The sequence below is a fragment of the Rhamphochromis longiceps genome, linkage group LG16 (assembly GCF_057381845.1).
Source record: "Rhamphochromis longiceps isolate RC_006_pf linkage group LG16, R_longiceps_female_GT1.1, whole genome shotgun sequence".
NCBI lineage: Eukaryota > Metazoa > Chordata > Actinopteri > Cichliformes > Cichlidae > Rhamphochromis > Rhamphochromis longiceps.
In genome coordinates, this window is record NC_140572.1 from 6,638,898 (window position 1) to 6,661,894 (window position 22,997).

At 42.2% G+C, this 22,997-nt stretch overlaps 1 protein-coding gene and 2 long non-coding RNA genes across 3 annotated transcripts in view; 1 reads left to right on the forward strand and 2 right to left on the reverse strand.

Annotated features, from left to right (window-relative positions):
* The window catches only part of slc49a4 (solute carrier family 49 member 4), a 54,871-nt gene that overhangs the window by 22,589 nt on the left and 9,285 nt on the right, over positions 1 to 22,997 (forward strand). Inside the window, exons 6-8 of the mRNA XM_085385370.1 lie at positions 1,015 to 1,082; positions 18,529 to 18,656; positions 20,545 to 20,727. Coding sequence (XP_085241496.1) covers positions 1,015 to 1,082; positions 18,529 to 18,656; positions 20,545 to 20,727 — 379 coding nt within the window. The remainder of the gene's footprint in view (positions 1 to 1,014; positions 1,083 to 18,528; positions 18,657 to 20,544; positions 20,728 to 22,997) is intronic.
* LOC146650496 (uncharacterized) lies at positions 8,340 to 9,619 on the reverse strand. Its single transcript, XR_014907896.1, has 2 exons — positions 9,207 to 9,619; positions 8,340 to 8,734 (listed from the first exon to the last, which is right to left on the reverse strand). It is a non-coding gene; the product is annotated as an uncharacterized LOC146650496 (long non-coding RNA).
* Positions 16,182 to 17,451, reverse strand: LOC146650497 (uncharacterized). The gene is made up of 2 exons (XR_014907897.1): positions 17,049 to 17,451; positions 16,182 to 16,576 (listed from the first exon to the last, which is right to left on the reverse strand). It is a non-coding gene; the product is annotated as an uncharacterized LOC146650497 (long non-coding RNA).

A 22,997-nucleotide genomic window follows, 5' to 3' on the forward strand; every position in this document is an offset into this window, starting at 1 on the left:
TTTTGAATTGAAATGGCTTGGCATGCAATTTGTGTTTAGCTCCCTGAATTGGCGCACAAACTGATGTGACATACACCATAGAAAATCCTAGCATCAGTGCTGCACGGCCTACATGGAAGATAAACAGCAATTATAGGTGCTACAGGGTTGTGGGTGTTTTGATTTATAATATATATTTTTAGATCTTTTTTTTATTTACTTGGGGAGTACAGTTCACCTCTCTGTGCTGCTTCAGGCTATGCAAACATGAGATGAGTGCCTTTCCATTGATCTTCACTGCTTCACAGAAGGCTGGCCCACACAAAACTCTGATCAAATATAATGGCATTTTGGCATGCATCACTTGTAAGCTAGAATCGGTCTACATTTAATAACTTTGATAGTCCACTTTTCTTCATCGTGAACTTTCTTGACAGATTGGTGCAGAGTGTGATTAAGCAGAAAGCATCAGGTCCTGCTTTAGATTCAGCTTCCTCGCTGAATGATCTACCATCTGAATTTGACTTAATGAAAGTTATTGTCAATAGAAGACTTATGAGAACCAAACGCATTTATTGGCACTTTGACTTTTCCTGTGAGTGTGTGAGAGAGAGAAAGGGAGGCGTGCTGTATTTTACCTCTTATTGATTCTGTGGCAGTCCCTTGGTCAAAGTGTCCTTTCTTCTGACTGTGTGTGTGTGTGTGTGTGTGTGTGTGTGTGTGTGTGTGTGTGTGTGTGTGTTTTGACTTTCATCCTGGAAAATAAAAAAAAAAGGACAGCAAGCTTTGCGCACGCACACACTCTCATGCAACATTGCCAACCCTGGCAATTTACCGGACACGGTGATTGGCAGGCCTTCACAGTCTTCAGGCACTTAGAGCCTGCTCTCTGTCTAGCTCTGTCCTCAGTCATGGACTGCATGTTGAACAGGGTGTATGCTTTTCTGTTTCTGTTCTTTTCTCTTGGCTTCTCTCCCAAACCACCACCTCATTTTCCTTTGTTTTCTTTCTTTCTCTCTCTCTTTTTAAACACAGGTGGATGCAGGCTGGATTGGTTTCTGGTCGACCGTTGGTGGATGTGTGTTCGGAGTGGCAATGGCCCGGTGAGTTATGCCATCCTTTTTGTGTGTGTCTGTGCCACTCTGACTACTGAATGTGGATTAAAAGTGAAGCTGTACTTTAACACTGCATTGACATTATGAGTGAAAATATTACAAGTCTGCTACACTGTCAAAAAGACCTGCCATGAAGTGTTGGTGTAAATGTGCTGTGCATGTGTGTATGCATGCAAGGATGAAAGAATGATGGTGGATGCTTCACTCCATCACTTAAGTGCTGAAAAACTGTTGAGAGCAGTGCAACTTTGACTATTTATTTTTTTTATTGTCAAGCCCATCATGAGAGCGACAGTTGGTAGCTTCATATTACTGGCTTTCATTGGAAATGACTCGTAACCATTGACTGATCACTGCGTAAGACTTCACACGTTCAGACTGTAATGACCTGTCCATGTTTAGACCAATTCCATTTTATTTATATAGCGCCAAATCACAACAAAAGGCGCCTCAAGGCGCTTCATAGATACAGAGAAAAACCCAACAATCATATGACCCCCTATGAGCAAGCACTTTGGCGACAGTGGGAAGGAAAAACTCCCTTTTAACAGGAAGAAACCTCCGGCAGAACCAGGCTCAGGGAGGGGCGGGGCCATCTGCTGTGATTGGTTGGGGTGAGAGAAGGAAGACAGGATAAAGACATGCTGTGGAAGAGAGACAGAGGTTAATAACAGATATGATTCAATGCAGAGAGGTCTGTTAATACATAGTGAGTGAGAAAGGTGACTGGAAAGGAAAAACTCAATGCATCATGGGAATCCCCCGGCAGCCTACGTCTATTGCAGCATAACTAAGGGAGGATTCAGGGTCACCTGGTCCAGCCCTAACTATATGCTTTAGCAAAAAGGAAAGTTTGAAGCCTAATCTTAAAAGTAGAGATAGTGTCTGTCTCCTGAATCCAAACTGGAAGCTGGTTCCACAGAAGAGGGGCCTGAAAACTGAAGGCTCTGCCTCCCATTCTACTTTTAAATACTCTAGGAACAACAAGTAGGCCTGCAGAGCGAGAGCAAAGTGCTCTAATAGGGTGATATGGTACTACAAGGTCATTAAGATAAGATGGGGCCTGATTATTTAAGACCTTGTATGTGAGGAGCAGGATTTTGAATTCAATTCTGGATTTAACAGGAAGCCAATGAAGGGAAGCCAAAACAGGAGAAATCTGCTCTCTCTTTCTAGTCCCTGTCAGGACTCTTGCTGCAGCATTTTGGATTAGCTGAAGGCTTTTCAGGGAGTTTTTTGGACATCCTGACCACTGATGTGTAACACATGTCCCTGCTGCACCTTCTAATAAACCTCTCAAATAACCAAACTACATGGACCAAGCAACAATCTCACCCATGTTATGTCACTTTTGCATTGTGTAATAACTTAATTAACTTAAAGTGTGAGTCTGCTGATTCCAGAGCTGAACTAGTTTTAGCGTTTCTGATTTTAAATGGCATTCAGTCTGTTTATCAAATTAAAACTCAATAGAATCAGCAAGGCGTCAAATTAGAAAATAAACATTTACTGTGACCCCTCATTTTACATTTGCACGCCTTCTTCACAGCTGAATCTGACACATTCATACATCTGAATACAGAGTTGCAGATAGATGGATAGAGACACTCAGTCATTCCTAATCTGGGCGTCAGGTCCACCAAAGCAGAATAAGTTGTGGCATCAGGAGATGATCGGTGAATTTAAAAAAAACCCACACACATTTCTGTCTTGCAAATTTCATTCCTTAAACATAAAATTGAACATAAAGCTATACACACCTCACAGATTCATGGAGTTTATGATGATTTGATCTCAAGAGAAAAGACAATGCTGTGTTTGCCAAAAGCCAAAGAGTAGGGAACGATTTATATGGTGATGAAGGTTAAGCAGATACACTGAACCCCACTTGAACATTATTTGCATATTTAAAAGAAATGGTAAAATGGAGCCTGGATAAAGTGCACGTGTATTTTTACTTATTTGTTTAATGTAGTTCAATACTAGCTGGAGAGTTGGCAAATGGAATAACATAATGCAAAAAGATTTTGTGAACAAAGTGTTTCTTTATTCAGGAAGCAATGAAATAATCAAGTGTTCTTCGTGAGAACTTTAGTTGCACCTATTCTATATAAAAGGCATATTTAAAAAGTGTTGCCTGTGAATGTTTTTCATTGTGTTAATCACTCTGTTCACTTGGTCTTTGCGTACATATTATATGTTGATGTGTACACCTGCCACTTGCAAGGCTGTATTGTTTCTAACAATGTTAATAATTAATAAATATAAAGAACAGTGAAGGTTGATTTGAGGTAAAAATAGGAGCCGCTCTTGCTCCTCTCTCATCTGCTCCCTTTTAATATATGATCTGAGTGCAGCGATGCTGCAATAGAGCGAGGGAAATTGATGCTAATGCAGCTACCACTTCACCTCCAGTGTTGGCCACGCTATGAAGACAAAGTGTGGACTCTGCAAAAGGAAGGGACTCATTCGTGTCTGATAGATGTATATTTGTCGTAGGCTGAGGTGCAATCAGCACTACCAAGCAGATCCAGTGTTTTCTTTAAGTTGTAATCAAATTCAAATTCAAATTTTTATTTGTCACGTACACAGTACGATATGTAGTGAAATGCTTGGACAACTGCTCGTGACCTAAAGAAAACAAAAAAGGAAAAGGCTATGAATAAGATAGGAAATAAATATGAAAAATTAAAAAGGGTAAATTTAACTAGGAAGGAATAAAATATAAATTAAGGTTAAAAATGAAATAACTGTACAACACAAATTAGAATGAAGGGTAAATTTAACTGGGAAGAATAAGATAAAATATATAAATTAAAGTTGAAAATAAAATAACTGTACAACAAAATACACAATATAGAACTATATAAGAATGTATGAAGAAATCTAAATATAAATAAATATATACACAATAACAGCAGCTGTACAAGTATTAACCGGAAATGAAGAATATAGTGACCAGTGTTGTGCAAAACCAAAGTCCAGAATGTCCAGTGTGTGTGTAAGAACTGTATGTGTGGGTCAGTACTGTGTGGTGGTGTGATTGAGAGACCGTATCGCCTGCGGGAAGAAGCTCCTCCTCAGTCTCTCTGTGTTGGTCTTCAGGGAGCGGAATCGCTTTCCTGACCTCAGCAGAGAGAACAGTCTGTTGTTGGGATGGCTGAGGTCCTTCACGATCTTCCTGGCCTTGGTCCAGCACCGCCTGCTGTAGATTGAGTGCAGGTCAGGGAGCTCGGAGCGGATGGTGCGCTCAGCTGACCGCACAACCCTCTCAGGGAAATGAGCCTATAACTCCCGCTGTTAATCAATGAAGCTGTTTGCTGCATTAGGTGAAAGTATATGTAAACAGAACTGTTGAGTTATTGGTGTTGATTGCAATAGTCTTGGAGTCAGTGGATGCATAATTAGTCTTTCTTTGATGCAACAGTTGATGGGTAAATGAAATTCCTCCAACCGCTCCTGTGTCATTTGGGTTGGGTTGTCTTGGGGCTTGATCGTGTGAAAGTGACTGAATATAACTTAAGTTCATCCACTGAACGACGGTCTTGTGGTTGGTTGTGGTGAACACTGGATATCCGTTCATCCATCCAAAGTTTATTCATCTGTAGTTGGTAATGATTAATCTACCTGTTGAACTGCTGCTGTAAATCCAGAAAGATTCACATTGAAAACAGAAGAAAAGCAGCAATTCTTTTGTAGCTTTGTTTTGTCTGTGCAAGTGCTGGAGTGAGGTAAGTGGAGAGATAATTTTGTAGTCGCTGACAGATTATTAGAAAAGGTCTCAATTTTTATTGGAAAGGTCTGAAACAATCAAGCCTGGAGAATGAGTGGAGTCTTTTGGTGAGCTCGGTGAGCTACTGTACTTTTTATCTGAATGGAAAGATGATATGAATATTTGTCTGCAGCACATAAATGATCCTGGTTGGAGGACAGCTTTAGAACTGGGAAGATAATAGGACCTGTACAAATGTGCAGTTGCCCTTGTTTGAAGTATGAAGTAAAAGCAGGAGACGATTGTTTAACTTGAGTGTCCTAAAGTTTCATTTCTACAACAAAGAAACTTCATCTAACAAAAAACAGCACAGCAGTGCCCTTCAGTGCTGCGGAAACCCAGAAAATATGTTAGATCTCGCTTTGTTTACCAGATATGAGAAGGAAAACCAAGTCCTTTTAAAAATGTTATGGCTTCCTGTGTTACCAGTAAAATAATGGCCCATTCTTTTGACTTAAAGTGAGTCAGACGAATGATATTGCACCTTCAAGCTTTGATGATGATGCCAAGAATGGTATGCATGCTGGTATGTTTTATTAAGAGGAATTATTGATGAATCATCCTCATGCGTGAATGATACATTATAGCCATAATTCTACATGTGCGCCATAATGATGAAGAAAAGTGTATTCTTTTTAGACTCCCCTGCAGTGTGCACCATGGTGTTGCATGACAGGAAGCTGGTATTCGCATGCAATACTTCCAGTAAACAGGCTCACAGGCCTTTGGGATTTTAGCTCCTAGATACCATCTAGGAGCTAAAATCCATTCTTTGATTGGAAAAATGTTTCTCCAGAAGAAGAAATTACTTTTAAATGTATTAAATTCTTTTTCCATTTCCCCAAAACTCTCTATTCCCCCTTTCTGTTTTTACTTTTTTTTCATCAACTTGCTGCATCACAGCATCATTAGATAAATTCCCAGGAAAGATTGTGCTAATGAACAGAACAATCTCTGTCCCTTGTCTCACCCGCTAGCAGCCCTTAAGTTGTTAATGTCAAGTTGTAGCTTATTATACGCCACCAGCCGTCCCTCTCCCTTTAGTCAGCACTCTGCGTGCCAGTCGCGAGCACAGTTTGCCGCAGGGAGCAGGTGTTGCAGTTTCACATTTAAAGTGCTACTGCTGCTTAGCTAAATTTCTTTGGGTGTCAGCACAAGCCCTTTGCCAAAAAATAAATGAATAAATAAAAATCATACACAGGCTCGTGCAAACATTGCGCTCCCTGTGTCTTGGCTCAGTGGATGTTTGAATGGCAGGGACCTCGATCCAGCAGGTTCAATTAGCGGTGGTAGCTGCTCCGAGGTGTGGCCCCCGTCATGAAAACATTTGACAAACAATCTGGCATCTGTCTAATTGTCTGGCCCAGACAGATGCTGATTGGACGACAGCACCACGACACTGCACACTATTTTTATTTATTTATTTTCCTCCAGATTGAGGAGAGTGGAAAGAATAACTAACAAGCTTCACTCATTATCTCCCCATTACAAGCTCTGGGGGAAAAAGGGGGGGCGAGGGGTGAATACGGAGGAGGTGGCAGAAAACAGAACCAGGTTATTCTCCTTCACATCACGGAGGTCTGAGCTGGAAAATACTCCAATAGAGCAAACGCAAATGAGTATCAGCTGCGGCCTAATTTGTTTTCCCTTCAAACGAGAACAATCTGTGATTGCGTGTTGGTCATCATATCATATCGTTCTTTTCTTTTTTCTTTTGCAGGATGTCTGCTCCTCACTAAAAACGTAGACGGGCCTAAATTATACTAATGATGATATTTCATCATTCCCTGCAGGCACCGGGGAGCAGAAAATGGAATCTGATTCTACATGACTTAAATGATGCTATCTTTATGGCCAATAAATCCTGTTAGGGGAGTGTAAAAGATAGGCTTTTAATTCTGACTTTACCTCATGAGATGACATGACCCTCTTTACTCTGTGAGTAGTGCAACAGTTATATCTTAATCTTATTTAACAAATCCAATGGAAGTGGCTCTTTCATGCGTCATATGTGACAACCTCGTTCCCATGAATGTGACGTATAGTTCCACTTATACAAGAAGTTGTAGTGATTTATTTATTTATTTTTGTTAATTTTAATTGAATTAAATTTTTAAATGCAGTTGTATATTTTTGGTTTTTAACAGCACGCTAAAATATTAGCAAAATGTTAATGTGTGCGGGTTCAACTCAAAATATCTTTCAAGTTCTTTTGACTTCAAGAACGCAGTGTAATGTTTACTATTTGTATTTGATTTTTGCATGATAATGGAGTTCTGTGACGAAGATCAATAAATTACTGTATATAGGTTTTAAACACAATTTTATCTGCTTGTAATTTTTGAAGAGTAAAGGAAGGAACAGCTCAGTGTTACTGGTCTTACTTCTAAACGAGGACCTCCTTATCTGTCAATACCCCAAAAAATAACAGAAAGAGAGCAGCAAACTAACAACAACAAAAAAACCCCACAAATATAAAAATGAAATGTATAAGGGACTCAGTGTACAGTTAACTATGATAGTGATATAGAGATCTGGTATCAGGTCTTGATAAGCTGGTCATTTTAAATGTTTCCATGTACATTAGAAATGGCTGCCATGCCTTAAGAAATTTGGTGGTTGAACCTGATAGTATATATTTCATCATTTCATCAAGCCACTGTTCATGTGTGGGAGGAGCTTCCTGCTTCTTAAGTATAAGGCGCCTTGCAGTGAGTGAAGCAAAGGACATAGAATTCGAATTTTTTATTTTTGAGAGATTGACGTTTCGAGGTGTCTCTCCAAAGATAGCTGTTAGAGCAGAAGGATCAAATTTAACGTTATATATCTCTGAAAAGGTATTAAATCTAATTTTGAATGAATGAATGAATCCCTGTGTGCTAAAACGTCAGACTGCTCTAAATAATAAATCGTGCAATGCTACTGTAGTGGAGTCCAAAAAATGCAAATTTGATCGACTTTTAAAAAGAAAAACATGGTTTATGATGGGATATTTTTTTATTACTGGTGGCTAACTGTGCACCTCAGTTAGCGACATTTAAACTGACATTCGTGAGTTCAAATTTAAAACGTGTCACTCGCACCATATTGTGCCAATGAGTAACCAAGCTCTTTATCTAGTGGAGTGGGGATCCAGAGGTGTAGTATAGGAAATAAGCTACTTATGGCATTTTAGTCTGAAGGATCAGATTGGATGTAGTACAGGGGAACAGTCTGTGATCCCCTCTGCAAAGAGATGAGCTCTTGGCTGGTTGCAGACTAAGGATTTCGTCCCTCTCTGGTAGCAGGAGTGGTTGAAGGGTTGTGGATGTGAGCCAGTCAGTGGCAGATGGGTGATGGAGATTTCAGGGGTGTAGCTATGGGTAGATGTAACCAGTATGTAACAAAATATATAAACAATGGGCAAATCAGAAGATTTCAGGAACGACAGGAGCCCAGAGGATGGGTAACCACAATGAAAACACAACTGCAAATGATGAAGCAATAGTTCAACTGTATTTGAAATTTGTGCACTGTATTGCCTTTACAATAACAACCAAAATTGTGTGTGCGCGCACAGATACCCAAAATAAAAAAGAAAAGAATGTTAGACCCGGGTCTTTTAAAGTGTCAATAGGATCCAGATCAGGCCTGTTTGGTGATCTGGTGAGTTATTGGTGTGAGTTCAGTCCACGATCGATGTATGGTTTGCACTGTTTTGTCCTACCACAGTTCAGGCAACCAGACTTCAAGATTCAATTCCAAATGGGCTGTGGCTCGCCATCCATTGCAATGGAAAATTATTCCTCTTCTGCAGATTTCCACAAAGTCTGTAATCCAATGTTCTCCGAGGAGTCTCGGCTCCTTTCTCCAACTCAAAAAACCTGACCTAAGAGTGAGGTCAGAATTACTTCAAATGAACACGGTTCACACTTAACTAACACTTCTGTTTAAAGTATAAATCATGAACAAAATGTGTTTCAATTTCTAATGTTGTACAACTAATCAAATTCTAAACGTTTTCATTACATGGCAATGTAGCTATCACCAATCATTAAAGCAATTCACACTGCTCATTAAAAGCAGCAAACTCAATATACTCTGCTCACGGTCAAGTAACAACAGTGATGAATAAAAGTAACACAATAAAACATTTCAATACAACAGATAGACATACTGTTTTTTCCTTAACCTAACAACAGCTAATAAGTTCTCAACTAACGCTTAACAACGGGAGTGAGCGTTTAGCACACTCGCTAGCTACTTGCATAGTACCGTCACCATTAGCGTTTGTTTTTTGAAGCGAACAACATTAACATTTCAGGATGCCGATCAGCGGCTATAACAGTTTCGTTACTCACCAGTGCAAAGCACTTCGTATTCATAAAACTAGCTTCGGCTATCCAAATCTGGCGGCTAATCAAGCAGACACCAACAGCTTCGCTGTTTCAACAGCTACCACGTTTTCCCCACAGGTACTGCTATGGCGCGTGTGGTCTAAGCAGCCTTAGCAGCGCAACCAAACATGAAAAACAAGGCGGGACAAACAATCCCATTGGTTGGACTGCATTTGTATCCAGGTCAAAAAATAACCTTTGAGAAACAAAATAAATAAATAACACAAATAATGCAATTCCATACAAAATAATTTGGATTTTTTCTTTAGAGTCTCTCTCCAATCATGAGTGCTTTTAACTGAACAAAATAAAACACCTTTAATAATAATTACAATAAACAGTCTCTAATTCCATCTGTTTGCCACTGGGCTACACTCTCCCCTCCTAAATTCATGCAAGTCCCTTTGCATGGGAGATGGCTGTGACCTCACCACTTGAGAGAGTGGCTCCTGGTAAGTTCCAACCTCCTTACTCTCTTGCAAAGCATCAGTAAAAGCTAAGCTCAAGCCTTGGAATAAGGATTGCACAATAGATATCAGTGGATTACCCAACTGGGTGTACTGCAGTCTTTCTGGCGGACCTCTATTCCTCACTGAACGTCGAAGAGTGTCCATTTTATCACCTTCCACGCTCTGTTGTGAATCTTCTTTGTTAAAGGCCTCAGGCTCACTGTCAGAGTCTTCTCTGCTTAGAAGAACATCTCCCTGAAAGGTGGATGTGTCTGCTAAGTCATTTCCACTTCCAGGTACATCAGCAGCTGAGCGTTTTTCACTCACGGCATCCAAGGCAGTATCCTCCAAAATGATTTCTGCATTTCCATGAGACAAGTCTTCTCTGACTACCGTATCATTAACAGCTAAGCAGTCTTCAGTTAAATTTATCTGTGCTGCCTCACCATCATCGGTGTCAGGGGATGATTTTGGAATCTCGTACAATGTGGTGAATCGAATGGTTTCTCTGGGACGCCTCTCACGAAACCAAACGGTATCCTCCTCTGTCTCAGAAGGTTCAGTCTCATCATACTGTTTAGCTGATTGCCGTGTTACAGGCTTGCGTGTGGAGTTTGTCATAACAGGCTTCTCCTTAGTGGGTGTGACAAAACCACAAGGGAGTAGGAGATCTCGATGGACAGTTCGCCAAGGAGCGTCTCTGTTCTCAGGTTTTATTGTGTAAACTGGGAGATCTCCCGCCTGCTTTACCACCACATAAACATCTGACTCCCACTTATCAGCAAGCTTATGTTTCCCTCTTAGGCGTACAGCACGCACTAAAACTCTGTCTCCTTCTTCCAATTTAGAAGCGGTTACACGCAAGTCAAATCTGGTCTTATTCTTGTCAGCAATTTTTGCTGCGTTTTGTGCCGCGATCCTGTAACTCTCTTCCAGACGTGACTTCAAACTTTGCACATATTGCGAATGTGACTTGTAGCCGTCGTCTCTGAGGGGAAGACCAAAAGCCAGGTCAATGGGCAATCTGGGTTTACGGCCATACATTAATTCATAAGGTGAGTACCCTGTAACGTCGTTCTTTGTACAATTGTACGCATGAACCAATGGTTTCACAAAGCTATGCCACTGTGATTTGTCCTTGTTTTCCAATGTGCCAAGCATGCTCAACAGCGTCCTATTAAAACGCTCTACAGGGTTTCCCCTAGGATGGTAGGGCGTAGTACGAATCTTGTGAACACCCAGGATGTTGCATAGTTCTTTGATGATGTGTGACTCAAAGTCAGGCCCTTGGTCACTATGCAAACGTTCAGGAATGCCGTAATGGACAATGAAATTATCCCACAGGCACTTGGCAACTGTTTGAGCTTTCTGATTGTGAGTTGGGACGGCAATGGCATACTTAGTAAAGTGGTCTGTAAGTACGAGGACGTCCTTAATATTGCTCCTATCAGGCTCAATGGACAAAAAGTCCATACAAACAAGCTCAAGAGGTCTGGTGGACTTTATGGTGACCAAAGGAGCAGCTTTTTCAGGAAGGGATTTTCTCAGAACACAGCGATCACAGGTTTTAACCTTTTTCTCAACATCTGCAGCCATCCTTGGCCAGTAAAACCTTGTTCTCACCAGGTCGAGAGTGCGTTCAATCCCTAAGTGGCCCATATCATCATGGAGGCTATGGAGGACTGTGTCTCGAAACTGCTCTGGAAGAACAAGTTGCCAGGTTACACAACCTCCATCTTGTCGTGTTCGGTACAGTATTTGATTGTGTAGCTCAAGGCGACTGAATTCCCTGATTAGTAAGGGAATATCGGGCAGTTGCTTTCTAACGGTGGGTGGAACCTTGTCCCCAGTCTCGAGTTGAGCTATAATTTCCCTCAAACACGGGTCAGCTCGTTGTTCTGCCCTTAGCTGCTCTACTGGCATATGGGGAATAACTGGTAACCCACCACACTGATCTTCATTCACAAACTCATCTGGTATAGCAGATACAGACATGGCCAAAGAGTCTACCAGGGTGAAAGCACAATCCATCTCTTTGTTTTCACTTGGGCTACAGCCAATGAGGTGCCTCTCACAGATAGCTGGGACCACGTCTGGGCCAAGAGTGACTCCTTGACCAGACAGATGTGTTTCAGTGAACCGCTGTATACGTTCCTGCTCTTTTTGTGAAACGGTGTCATTGAGCAGTTCTCCATGTGGTCGTCTTGAAAGACCGTCTGCATCAGAATTTAACTTTCCAGCTCTGTACTGAAGCTGGAAGTTAAACGTGGAGAGTGCTGCTAGCCAACGATAGCTCATTGCATCCAACTTGGCTGTAGACAGAACATATGTTAAGGGATTGCTGTCAGTTACAACCATGAATTGGCTACCATAGAGGTAATCAGAAAATTTTTCTGTAACTGCCCACTTTAGAGCTAAAAACTCTAGTTTGTGGGCAGGGTAGCGAGACTCACTCTTGGACAAACCTCGGCTAGCATATGCTATTACTCTCATCTGCCCCTCCTGCTCCTGATACAAAGCAGCACCCAACCCCATAGTGCTGGCATCCGTATGGAGAGTGTAGGGCAACTTGGGGTCAGCAAAACCCAAGATCGGAGCAGTAGTTAGCTTTTCAATGATCGCTCGGAAAGCTTGTTCACACTCTGGAGTCCATCGCTCACCAAAGGGTTTTTTCGGATCATGATACTGAGGAGTGTTAGCTTTGGGCTTGGTACCTTTGCGAAGGGGTGGGTAACCTGAGGTCAAATTGGTGAGGGGCTTCACTAGGTTAGAATAGCTTTTAATGAAGCGTCTGTAATACCCTGCAAAACCAAGAAAAGACCTCAGTTCTTTCAGATCAGTAGGCACTGGCCAAGTTTGCAGAGCCTTCACTTTTTCAGGGTCAGTCTCCACCCCATTACGAGACACAACATGTCCCAAGTACCTCACTGATGTCTGAAAAAATTTACATTTCTCAGGGGATAATTTCAACCCGTACTCTTTCAGACGGTTGAGAACTTTGATCAGTCGGGTCTCATGTTCTTCCAGCGTTTTAGAGAAAACAATGATGTCATCAAGGAAGACAAGAACCTCCTTCAGGTTCATATCCCCCATGCATTTCTCCATGAGACGCTGAAATGTGCTTGGAGCGTTCGTAATGCCCTGCGGCATACGGTTAAACTCCCAAAATCCAATGGGACAAACGAAAGCTGTCTTCGGTTTGTCAGCCTCTTCAACCTCAATCTGGTAGTAACCAGATTTTAAGTCGAGGACAGAAAACCACTGGGAACCAGTCAGCGTGGAGAAAGTCTCCTCCAAGTTTGGGAGTGCATAAGCATCCTTCACTGTTTGCAGATTGAGCTTCCTGTAATCAACACAGAGACGCACATCCCCATTCTTCTTCCTCACCACCACTATGGGAGAAGAGAAGGGTGATGTGGACTCCCTGATCACACCTGCCTGTTGAAGTTCTAGCAAGTGCTTTCGGACAGCTTCCAGATCATTTGGGTGTATGGGGCGTGCCCTGTGCTTAAATGGAGTCTCATCAGATAGCTTGATTTGGTGTTTTACCTGATTAGTTCTCCCAAAGTCAATGTCATTTTGCGCGAAGACCTCCGGCATATTGGCAAGTTTTTGTGTTACTCTCTCTCTCCACTCAGCACTTATGGGTGAGTCCTCGAAGTTGAAGTTGAGGCCTAGCTTCTGCTTGGTGCTAGAATCTGGTGTCACCACACAATGCTCATGTGAGAGAACACGATGAAATGCACTGATTTCCCCAATCACACACTTCTGGGGAATAACAACATCATGATCCAGCTCATTAGTCATTACGACTGGCACTTTATATGGCGCTTTCTGGGGCAAGTCAATGAGGCAAGGTTTAACTAACACCCCACCTGGCAGTGCTGACAAGGAGGGATGTTCTAAGAGGACAGATTTCTCAGTGGTATGACTGTTTACATCAATGAACCCCTCTAACACTACGGTTTGTCCTGCTGGAACTAGCTGGGGGTCTTTTCCGAGCGAGGTGACCAGACCAAGGCGGTTATCCTTGCACTGCCTGTGTCGCAGCCCCAAAATCTTTAGCACTGCTTTGTAACCATATTGTGATGGTTCATACTCTTCAGGACAAGTATCACGATGGAGTTCGTAAAGTAGATCTAGTGTGTTAGTACCTATCAAAACTAGTGGCTGGGGGACTGTACGAACATCTGGAACCACCAATGCTAGTGTGGGGACTTCAACCTCAGCACCTAAAAACTCTTTGGGGAATACAACATTAATCTCAATGTAGCCTAGATAAGGCACAGATTGGCCATTGGCTCCTTCAACCTCCAAAAGCTCAAAGAGAGGCCGGATCTCATGTTGTGACAGGTTCTGATTGTAAAACGACTGGGGAACAGTGGTGACTTGAGAGCCTGTATCCATTAAGCAGCTAACACAATTGCCCTCTATTTGAACCTGTGCTGTAGTTTTCGCCCCTATTAAACCTTTGGGTAATTTGAAATTACCACGCTCAGCATTCAATGTTAACATGGCACCCTTCTTAGTGGTCACTTTAGGCTTCTTATCAGCGGGACGTGTTTGACCCGTTGCAGTCCCCATCTGTCCCACGACAGGGACTGAATTCAGTTTAACGAAGGTGTGTTTCGGTGTTGGCTTTCCCATAACTGCTGACGGATTCTCAGTTCCTTTCTTTTAGCAGCTACCAGGGCAGGATTTGGATCTGACTCACAGGTGGCCACAATATGACCATCCTCCCCACAACGGAAACAGTACCACGGTTTTGGCTTTACAGTTAAAGCGCTGTGTGGAGGGGGCCCTGGTTCAGTCTTTGCATGGTCAGGTTTTTTAGTTTCATCTTTCTGCATGTGTTCTTTCTTAGAAGCAGTGGGTTTTCTTTGTTTCATGAGTGCTGTCAATTGACTCTTCAAGTCAGCAACTTGCTTCTTTAACTTACTTAGGTCACTTGATTCAGATTCAGCTTGTGTTTCGCTTGTTTCCTGAACACTCTGTCTATGGGAGACAACCTTAGGTTTGGTAGTACCAAGGTGCCGTTTCATTCTACTAGTTTTTGTTTCTTGCCTACTTTCTGCAGTACGCAGCAGCAACAAAAGCTCAGCGAGTGATGGGGGTTGTCGATCCTTAAGTTCTAGCTGCAAGACAGCAAGCAAGTCATGATTCCAACAACCCCTGTAAAATTGTTTCAGGAGGTGTTTGTCGACCTCTTGTGGCTGTACACCTCCCCTGCGTACAGTACGGTTCAATGCCACCTGCAGGCGATGCAGGTAAGCTGAGGGTTTTTCTCCAGGATCTTGCAACGTGTTCATGAACCTCACCAACAATTCCTCCCCATCCTCAACTGTGCCAAAGGCAGATTCCAATAATTGCAGGTAGGTAGATGGTGGCGCTTCAGGTCCAAGATGTCGAACTACATCTGAAGCAGGAATGAGGAGGCTCTCGAGAATTTTATGAGTCTTCTCCAAGTCAGAAACAGAAGTGTCCTCCATCATTAAATCAACATGAGAGCGCCAAGTATCATAATCAGCTTCATTATATGGCCGGGGAATCTTCCCAGAAAAAGCTCTCAGTCTCAAGGTGGAATGGGTACGTGACATCTTATCATCACTCTTTACAATGTGTTCAACCACAATTCTCTGTACGTCTGGTGGGTTAAGCTCACCAGGATTTAGAGTCAGGGATCTCTTGGTTCCAGAGCTTAAAGTCGGTGTGCGATATTCATCATCAGCGTGGCCAAGCTTAGGACAGACTGAAATACCAGCTGATTCAATAAAAGTAGCAGGGGTCTGGCTGGGCCTGTCAGTATGATCAACTTCCTCTATTTCAACCTCAGTACTGAGTGCAACACTTTCTTCGGCGACACCCACAGACTTTTCAATTTTTGTCATCACCTCTCTCAGTACCTCTTCAAAATCTTTCCCACTTAGCTTGGCTATTCCTCGCAGTTCACTCAGGTAAGTATCTGTGACACTCCCCCCAACTCTCTGGGAATAAACATCTGTCAAAGCATGTACAGAAAATACTACATCAGGATTGGCAGCTGAGGGGTGGACATAGGGCAACAAGGGTCCTAATGTTTGCACTGCTACTCCTGAGTTATACTCCACTATCTGATCCTTGTTGAATTCAGATACTTGATCATCAATGGTGAGGACCCTACTAATAGAGCCGTACTGCTTTAAGAACTCAAAAATCTCTTCATCCTTTTCTGATCCTGTTACCCCACGCACTATGACAGCATTTGGGACCTTAATACCTAATTTTTCAACAAAATCCATCTTTTGGTGCGACACACGGTCTTACCAAAAGCTCAATCACACAAAATATGCTTCACTATCGTCACCCATTAATTCAAGGCTCCTGGCTGGCTCGCCACTTTTACACTGTAACCAGTATGTAACAAAATATATAAACAATGGGCAAATCAGAAGATTTCAGGAACGACAGGAGCCCAGAGGATGGGTAACCACAATGAAAACACAACTGCAAATGATGAAGCAATAGTTCAACTGTATTTGAAATTTGTGCACTGTATTGCCTTTACAATAACAACCAAAATTGTGTGTGCGCGCACAGATACCCAAAATAAAAAAGAAAAGAATGTTAGACCCGGGTCTTTTAAAGTGTCAATAGGATCCAGATCAGGCCTGTTTGGTGATCTGGTGAGTTATTGGTGTGAGTTCAGTCCACGATCGATGTATGGTTTGCACTGTTTTGTCCTACCACAGTTCAGGCAACCAGACTTCAAGATTCAATTCCAAATGGGCTGTGGCTCGCCATCCATTGCAATGGAAAATTATTCCTCTTCTGCAGATTTCCACAAAGTCTGTAATCCAATGTTCTCCGAGGAGTCTCGGCTCCTTTCTCCAACTCAAAAAACCTGACCTAAGAGTGAGGTCAGAATTACTTCAAATGAACACGGTTCACACTTAACTAACACTTCTGTTTAAAGTATAAATCATGAACAAAATGTGTTTCAATTTCTAATGTTGTACAACTAATCAAATTCTAAACGTTTTCATTACATGGCAATGTAGCTATCACCAATCATTAAAGCAATTCACACTGCTCATTAAAAGCAGCAAACTCAATATACTCTGCTCACGGTCAAGTAACAACAGTGATGAATAAAAGTAACACAATAAAACATTTCAATACAACAGATAGACATACTGTTTTTTCCTTAACCTAACAACAGCTAATAAGTTCTCAACTAACGCTTAACAACGGGAGTGAGCGTTTAGCACACTCGCTAGCTACTTGCATAGTACCGTCACCATTAGCGTTTGTTTTTTGAAGCGAACAACATTAACATTTCAGGATGCCGATCAGCGGCTATAACAGTTTCGTTACTCACCAGTGCAAAGCACTTCGTATTCATAAAACTAGCTTCGGCTATCCAAATCTGGCGGCTAATCAAGCAGACACCAACAGCTTCGCTGTTTCAACAGCTACCACGTTTTCCCCACAGGTACTGCTATGGCGCGTGTGGTCTAAGCAGCCTTAGCAGCGCAACCAAACATGAAAAACAAGGCGGGACAAACAATCCCATTGGTTGGACTGCATTTGTATCCAGGTCAAAAAATAACCTTTGAGAAACAAAATAAATAAATAACACAAATAATGCAATTCCATACAAAATAATTTGGATTTTTTCTTTAGAGTCTCTCTCCAATCATGAGTGCTTTTAACTGAACAAAATAAAACACCTTTAATAATAATTACAATAAACAGTCTCTAATTCCATCTGTTTGCCACTGGGCTACATAGAGAATTGTGATCCCCGTGTAGCACCAAGCGCTTGGCCCTCTCGTCTAGCCTGCCGTTGCTATCAGCTCATTCTTGTAAGCAGAAATATGAACCATTTAGTTGGATTTTTTTTTTTTTTCTGAAAAGGCCAACAGAAGGAACCAGGTGTGCATCTTAGCCTCACACAGTGATTTAAAAGACCAAAGGTAAAAATCCAGAGTACAGCTGATTTTCTGTGAATATGGAGATGATATGTAGAGACGATGAGTGACGGCTCATAAAATCCAAAGAGACCATAATTTCATCTAAAAATGCCACCCCGGAACATTCTGAGTAGAGAGCTTCTCATTATCCTTCCAAAGGATGTTTTCCCGCGTCCCCTGGCCCTCGGCAGACTGACAGAACTTCAAAACCTAGTTGAACTAATCAACCATTTTCCAACATGGGTTTTTTATTCTTGCGTTAAGTTCATTGTCAATTTCCGCCCTCCTTCTCTTTCAGCATCTTGTCTGTGAGCAACAAAACAAAAGTAATTAGTGTCTGTCATCGCTAAAGGCTTCTGTAGCTTCATCTAATCTTTCCCATGCATACATATGCATACCCAGAGGAGAAGAGAGGAACCTAATGAACTATGTGGGTTTAGAAAGGGCTACAAAGAGAAACCGCAGAGCTCGAGAGTTTGGGAATGGCCCGATGGCTTGTCTTCCACAATGTAATACAATGTGCATCTCAAGTCTGCCTGCTTAGCTGGTGAGACAAATTGAATCTACTCTTGCAGTAGTGTCTCCTTGTGTAGTGACAAGTGCAACTGATGCACTCAGAAACAAGTGGGAGAAGGAAATGATCTAGCTCTTCTGTGAAACAATGCATGCCTCCAGTAATAGATTATGACACAAGTCGCCGAAGAAACAGACATTGAAAAATTGCATAGATGCTCGTTGTGTTTATGAAGGATGCTCCTTGTTTCTCAAGCAGCTGTCTGTACTCACTTCAGTAGTCTTGAGTGTTTTTTGTCCTTGACATGTTTTACTCTGCTTTTATGTATTTATAGTCCGCCTTTCCCTCCTTTTCCCAATGCATGCGCTCAGATTTGCAGACTCTATCCGCGGGATGCTGAAGCTGATCCTGGTGCTGATGCTGGCAGGAGCCTCACTGGCCTCTACGTGGTTCACACTCACCTGTCTGAGCAGCTATACCCACCTCCCTTCCACTTCAGGTGAGTCCACAGCTGCATAAAATCTATGTATACCTGTGTCACTCGATCTTTATCCAGTGTGGATGGAAACGTCTTCAGTACATGCAGGTCACAATAACAGGTCTCACAGGCTGTACTGTATATCTGCTACATATTCATCAAAACCAATCCATTCATTGATATCAGTGTTTGGGCTGCCTTTTCCAAAGCCAAATCAAAAGGCAGAGCAGCATGTCACCCGAAGCCACTAATTTTAGTCATCATCATCCATCATCATTCTCCAAGCCCTGGAACTGCCACTTAGCCCAGACACTGGCAGTCTGCAGCTGCCAGGCTCCATCCACCTGGCATCTCAAAGAGGGTGGTATGACACTGCAACAAAATCTGCCAAAACCAGTTATTATCCTAGTGTGGGACGGTCACTAGCATTTAAACACCCATAAGCGTAATCTTTGGTTTCTGAGAACAAGCGAAGAAGTTTTAGAGGGAAATGAAATCCTCTATCTGATTTATTACCCATGCAACACAAGTCTGTGGGCCAGAAACCCCAAATTCTAGTATAGTCTGTGTCTATATTCTGTGTTCTTGGGTAGTTGTGATCAATCATGTCTCTTTCCTTCAAGGGATCTTCTTAAACCTGTTAGGAGCTGGTGGCATATAGGCTAATCTTATAACGCGAGGCGCGTGTGCAGCGGCTGCAGCATTTGATTTGAGCTCTTTGGTAGCACTGAAGGAAAAGAATCAGGGGGGACAGCTGCCTTTGATGGCTGCGGCGTGGCGGTTAGATTCCCAGTCACAGGCAGGCAAGTGGGTACGCTGGGCCCTCAGAGGCACTGTGATTAAAGGGACGTGCAGGCTAATGGGGAGCTCGTTTGGACCACTCTGCTGTGATAAGGGAGATTGAGGGTGCCGTGATGCTCCAGGGGTAACTGCTTAATCTCGCCGCACATCCGCTCTAATACACGTGTTTTACTTTAGGGCCAGCTGAGGTCTGCAGCTGGGACGAGAGTACGCAAGTGCCTAACTTACTGAAACATTTCTGATTGGTCTGCAAAGAAGAACACACAAAAACAAACCTGAATTATATTTTCTTTTTCCCCACTTCAGCACATAAATCAGCAGGTGTGTCCAGTGCACACGATTCTCATCATGCACAAAGAGCAAACAAGACGAGCTGTTTATTATATGGACATCTGTGCATTTTGGAAGTAGAAAAAGGAATTTTATTTTTAATGTACTGTTGAATCTGTGAAATGAGTTGCATTTTGATTCAGAATGGGAATGAAGTTTTTTGTTACATACATTTATGGAAATGCAAACCAAGCGCATTAAAAACACCACCCAGGCCTTAGTTTCAAGTACATGTACTATTATATTTGCACCCTCCACTGAGCACCTGCAGCCTTTAAAGCGGTCCTTTCTAAAACTGAGCACATAAAGTGGGAATAGAATAACAACACAGTAAGGCAGAAAAACACATTTCAAATTGCAAAACTGCCACATTAAGCTAATCAGTGTGACACTTCAGACCAGGTATAAGTGATGGTGGGCTTGGGGTAGATGTGACTTGTTGTTTGGGTTACAAACTGGCCATTTTCTGTCAATACACCTCCAGTATATTGCTTTTGTTTGTGTTAAATTGCCACCTGAAGGGCTGGCAAATGAAATGTTGTTTTTAGGATGAGGGTTCGTCATAAATCTCAGTGCTGCTGAAAGCAAATGGTAGAGTACGAAGCTGTGGAAGGTGGAATAAATCACTACCGCTGTTCCATAAAGTTGACCAGTATGGCATCTTTTTTTTTTTTTTTTTTTTTTTTTTTTAAATTGCTCATTTGAGATTTGAAACCTTCTTTCATCAAAGCTTCCAATTAAACTGTAGCTTATTCTGCCCCACTCTCTGTTTTCACAGCAATCCTGTACACTTCCTGCATCCTGGTTGGCATTTTTATTAACAGCAGTGTTCCGATATTCTTCGAGCTGTTCATTGAGACGGTGTACCCGGTCCCTGAAGGCATCACCTGTGGAGTCGTCACTTTCCTGGGTAACCTCGTCACGGGCCTGCTCCTCTTCTTCCTCACCTTTTACTGTAAAGGTATGCTCAAAACATAAATGCTCATTCGTTCATTTAATGCGCTCATTTTCACCCCTATTCTGCCCTCGTTTAGTGTCATGGGGTAAGAACAACACCAGTTAAAGCACTAATTCGTGTACTTTACGAGGCTCTACGAGCAAAAGTGTAATATAGTAGTCATAACAAACAGTTCTCATCTCTGAGAAAACAATACTGTGTTACTGCTCAACAATCCCCTTATGCTTACTTTGAAAGTCCAGTCGTTGCTACACAGCTAGCCCTGCCTCCGTCTTGTTGACTGGGTGAGCTTGTTGTTGTTGTTGTTGTGGCAGTCCTTGACATCAGCTGCCTCTTTAGTATGTTGTTCTGACAGAATGACTTCAACTCCACCATCTTGGACTGCATGTGGCAACACCAGCCTTTGTTCTGTTCTGGAGCTCCACTGTGATCTCAAGGGTCGGCCTTAGGAGGTGGTAAACACTGGTTTCTGAGGAGAACAAGTACTTCTGTCATCAGCTGCAGGCCAATGCCGAGGAGTTGGAGTTCATTCAGCAGCCCGGATGCTCACTGGAGAGGCATCGGATTACACTGATTGCCTATTTGCTTATAATATATATATATGTTACAAAATGATTAAGATATTTGCTCGAGACAACTTTATGAACTCCTTAAACTTATTAGGAAATCACAAAGTGTGTGTGTGCGTGTGCCCCAGTGTGCATGCACATGCTCTTGCCCAGCATGAATAGCATGAAAATCTGATAATTATATCTTCATTAGTGTAGTGGCTTTCAAATGGTGGGGCATGAAGCCTCTGCAGGTGGGGTGCAGACAACCAGGTAAGAAAATGTGAAGCGAAATTAGTTTGCATTTTATTTTTAATATGTGGGGGGTATAAAAACAGAGAAGCGCTGCTGCTGCTGCACCGACCTTTATTCTATTTTGATTCAATTAAGATGAAGTTGAATCCTTTTTTTTAATCATTATTATTATTATTATTATTATTATTATTATTATTATTATTATTATTATTATTATTGATATTTGATGGAAAAACTCTGTAGAGAACCTTTTCAGCTTTTGAACAGGGGCACGCCAGAAAGTGTGAAAACTACTGCATTGGTGTACCATCACTAAGAGCAGTTGTAATTTCTCATAATTAGATGACAAGTTGGGTTCTTCTTTCTGTTTTGTTTTTGCTTGCTTTGCCCAGTTTCTACAGTAGCCGAACATTAGCTCCCGAGACGGCGTCATTTTTGACAGCGCGGGGCGAAGGACGGTTTTCTGTTCCTGTAAAGGTTTCTCGCACTTCCCAAAATCTGGAGTTTTCATTGTTTACTAAAATCCATTATAGCCCTATAGACGCAGCAGATAAAAGAGGGAGGGGGGGCAGCAGGAAAATTAGGTTTCTGTGGTGCGATTGACATGTTTAGAACAAAGAGAGAAACTTCCTGCTGAAATTTAGCCAAAGCCTCATCTTTTCGTTGCAGCGTGACAGAGTTTGATATAATAACCTGCGTCTCTTCAACCTTTGTGGTTTTCACAGGAGGAAGTGAAAGTAAAACAAACCCAAAAGTGTGTCTGTGTGTGCTTGTGTGTGTGCGCACATGCATGTATAGGTGCGTGTATTTACAACCACGTGAATGTGTGTGTTGGTGTGTACACGGGACCATGTTTTTCCCTGTGGTCTTTGCCCACCTGCCTTCAGTTTCTCTGTAAGTTTTGTTGTTCAAAGCTCCAATTATCTGCTGTTACACATCCATCACAGACAGGCACTTCTTTCACCCTGTTTGTTTGAATGAATACGATATTTTCAGAAGCCTATAAATATTTATGGGCTTCATTTTCAAAGTCCTTGTGATTGCTCCAAGGCTACTGACAGCGGCTGCCTGAAAACTGCATCTCAATCCTGCCTTCTGGGTTGTTTTGCCAGTGCAGAGGGAATACCAATGTTTGACCAGAGGCCCTCGGGATCCACTAACAAGTACAACAACCAGATCATGAAACCTGCTTGCCTTGCTGGGAGGGGAGGGAAAAAAGGCTGTAGCGTGATACAGATGGCATTATGGGACAATTTCAAGACTTCAGCTAACAGTTTTCATCCCGGGTTAATCTGTAGGTCATATTTGAAAATGGTGAAATGTTGCTGAGGTGAAGTTCACAGCATTTTTTTTGTTTTACTTCTCTTTTCACATTTCCCAAGTGTCAGTAATTTGTTGTGGATTCTTGCTGTGCGGCTGTCATTTTAGGATATTCTTGTTACTTTATGAGCTGAGATGGCCTCCAGCAAT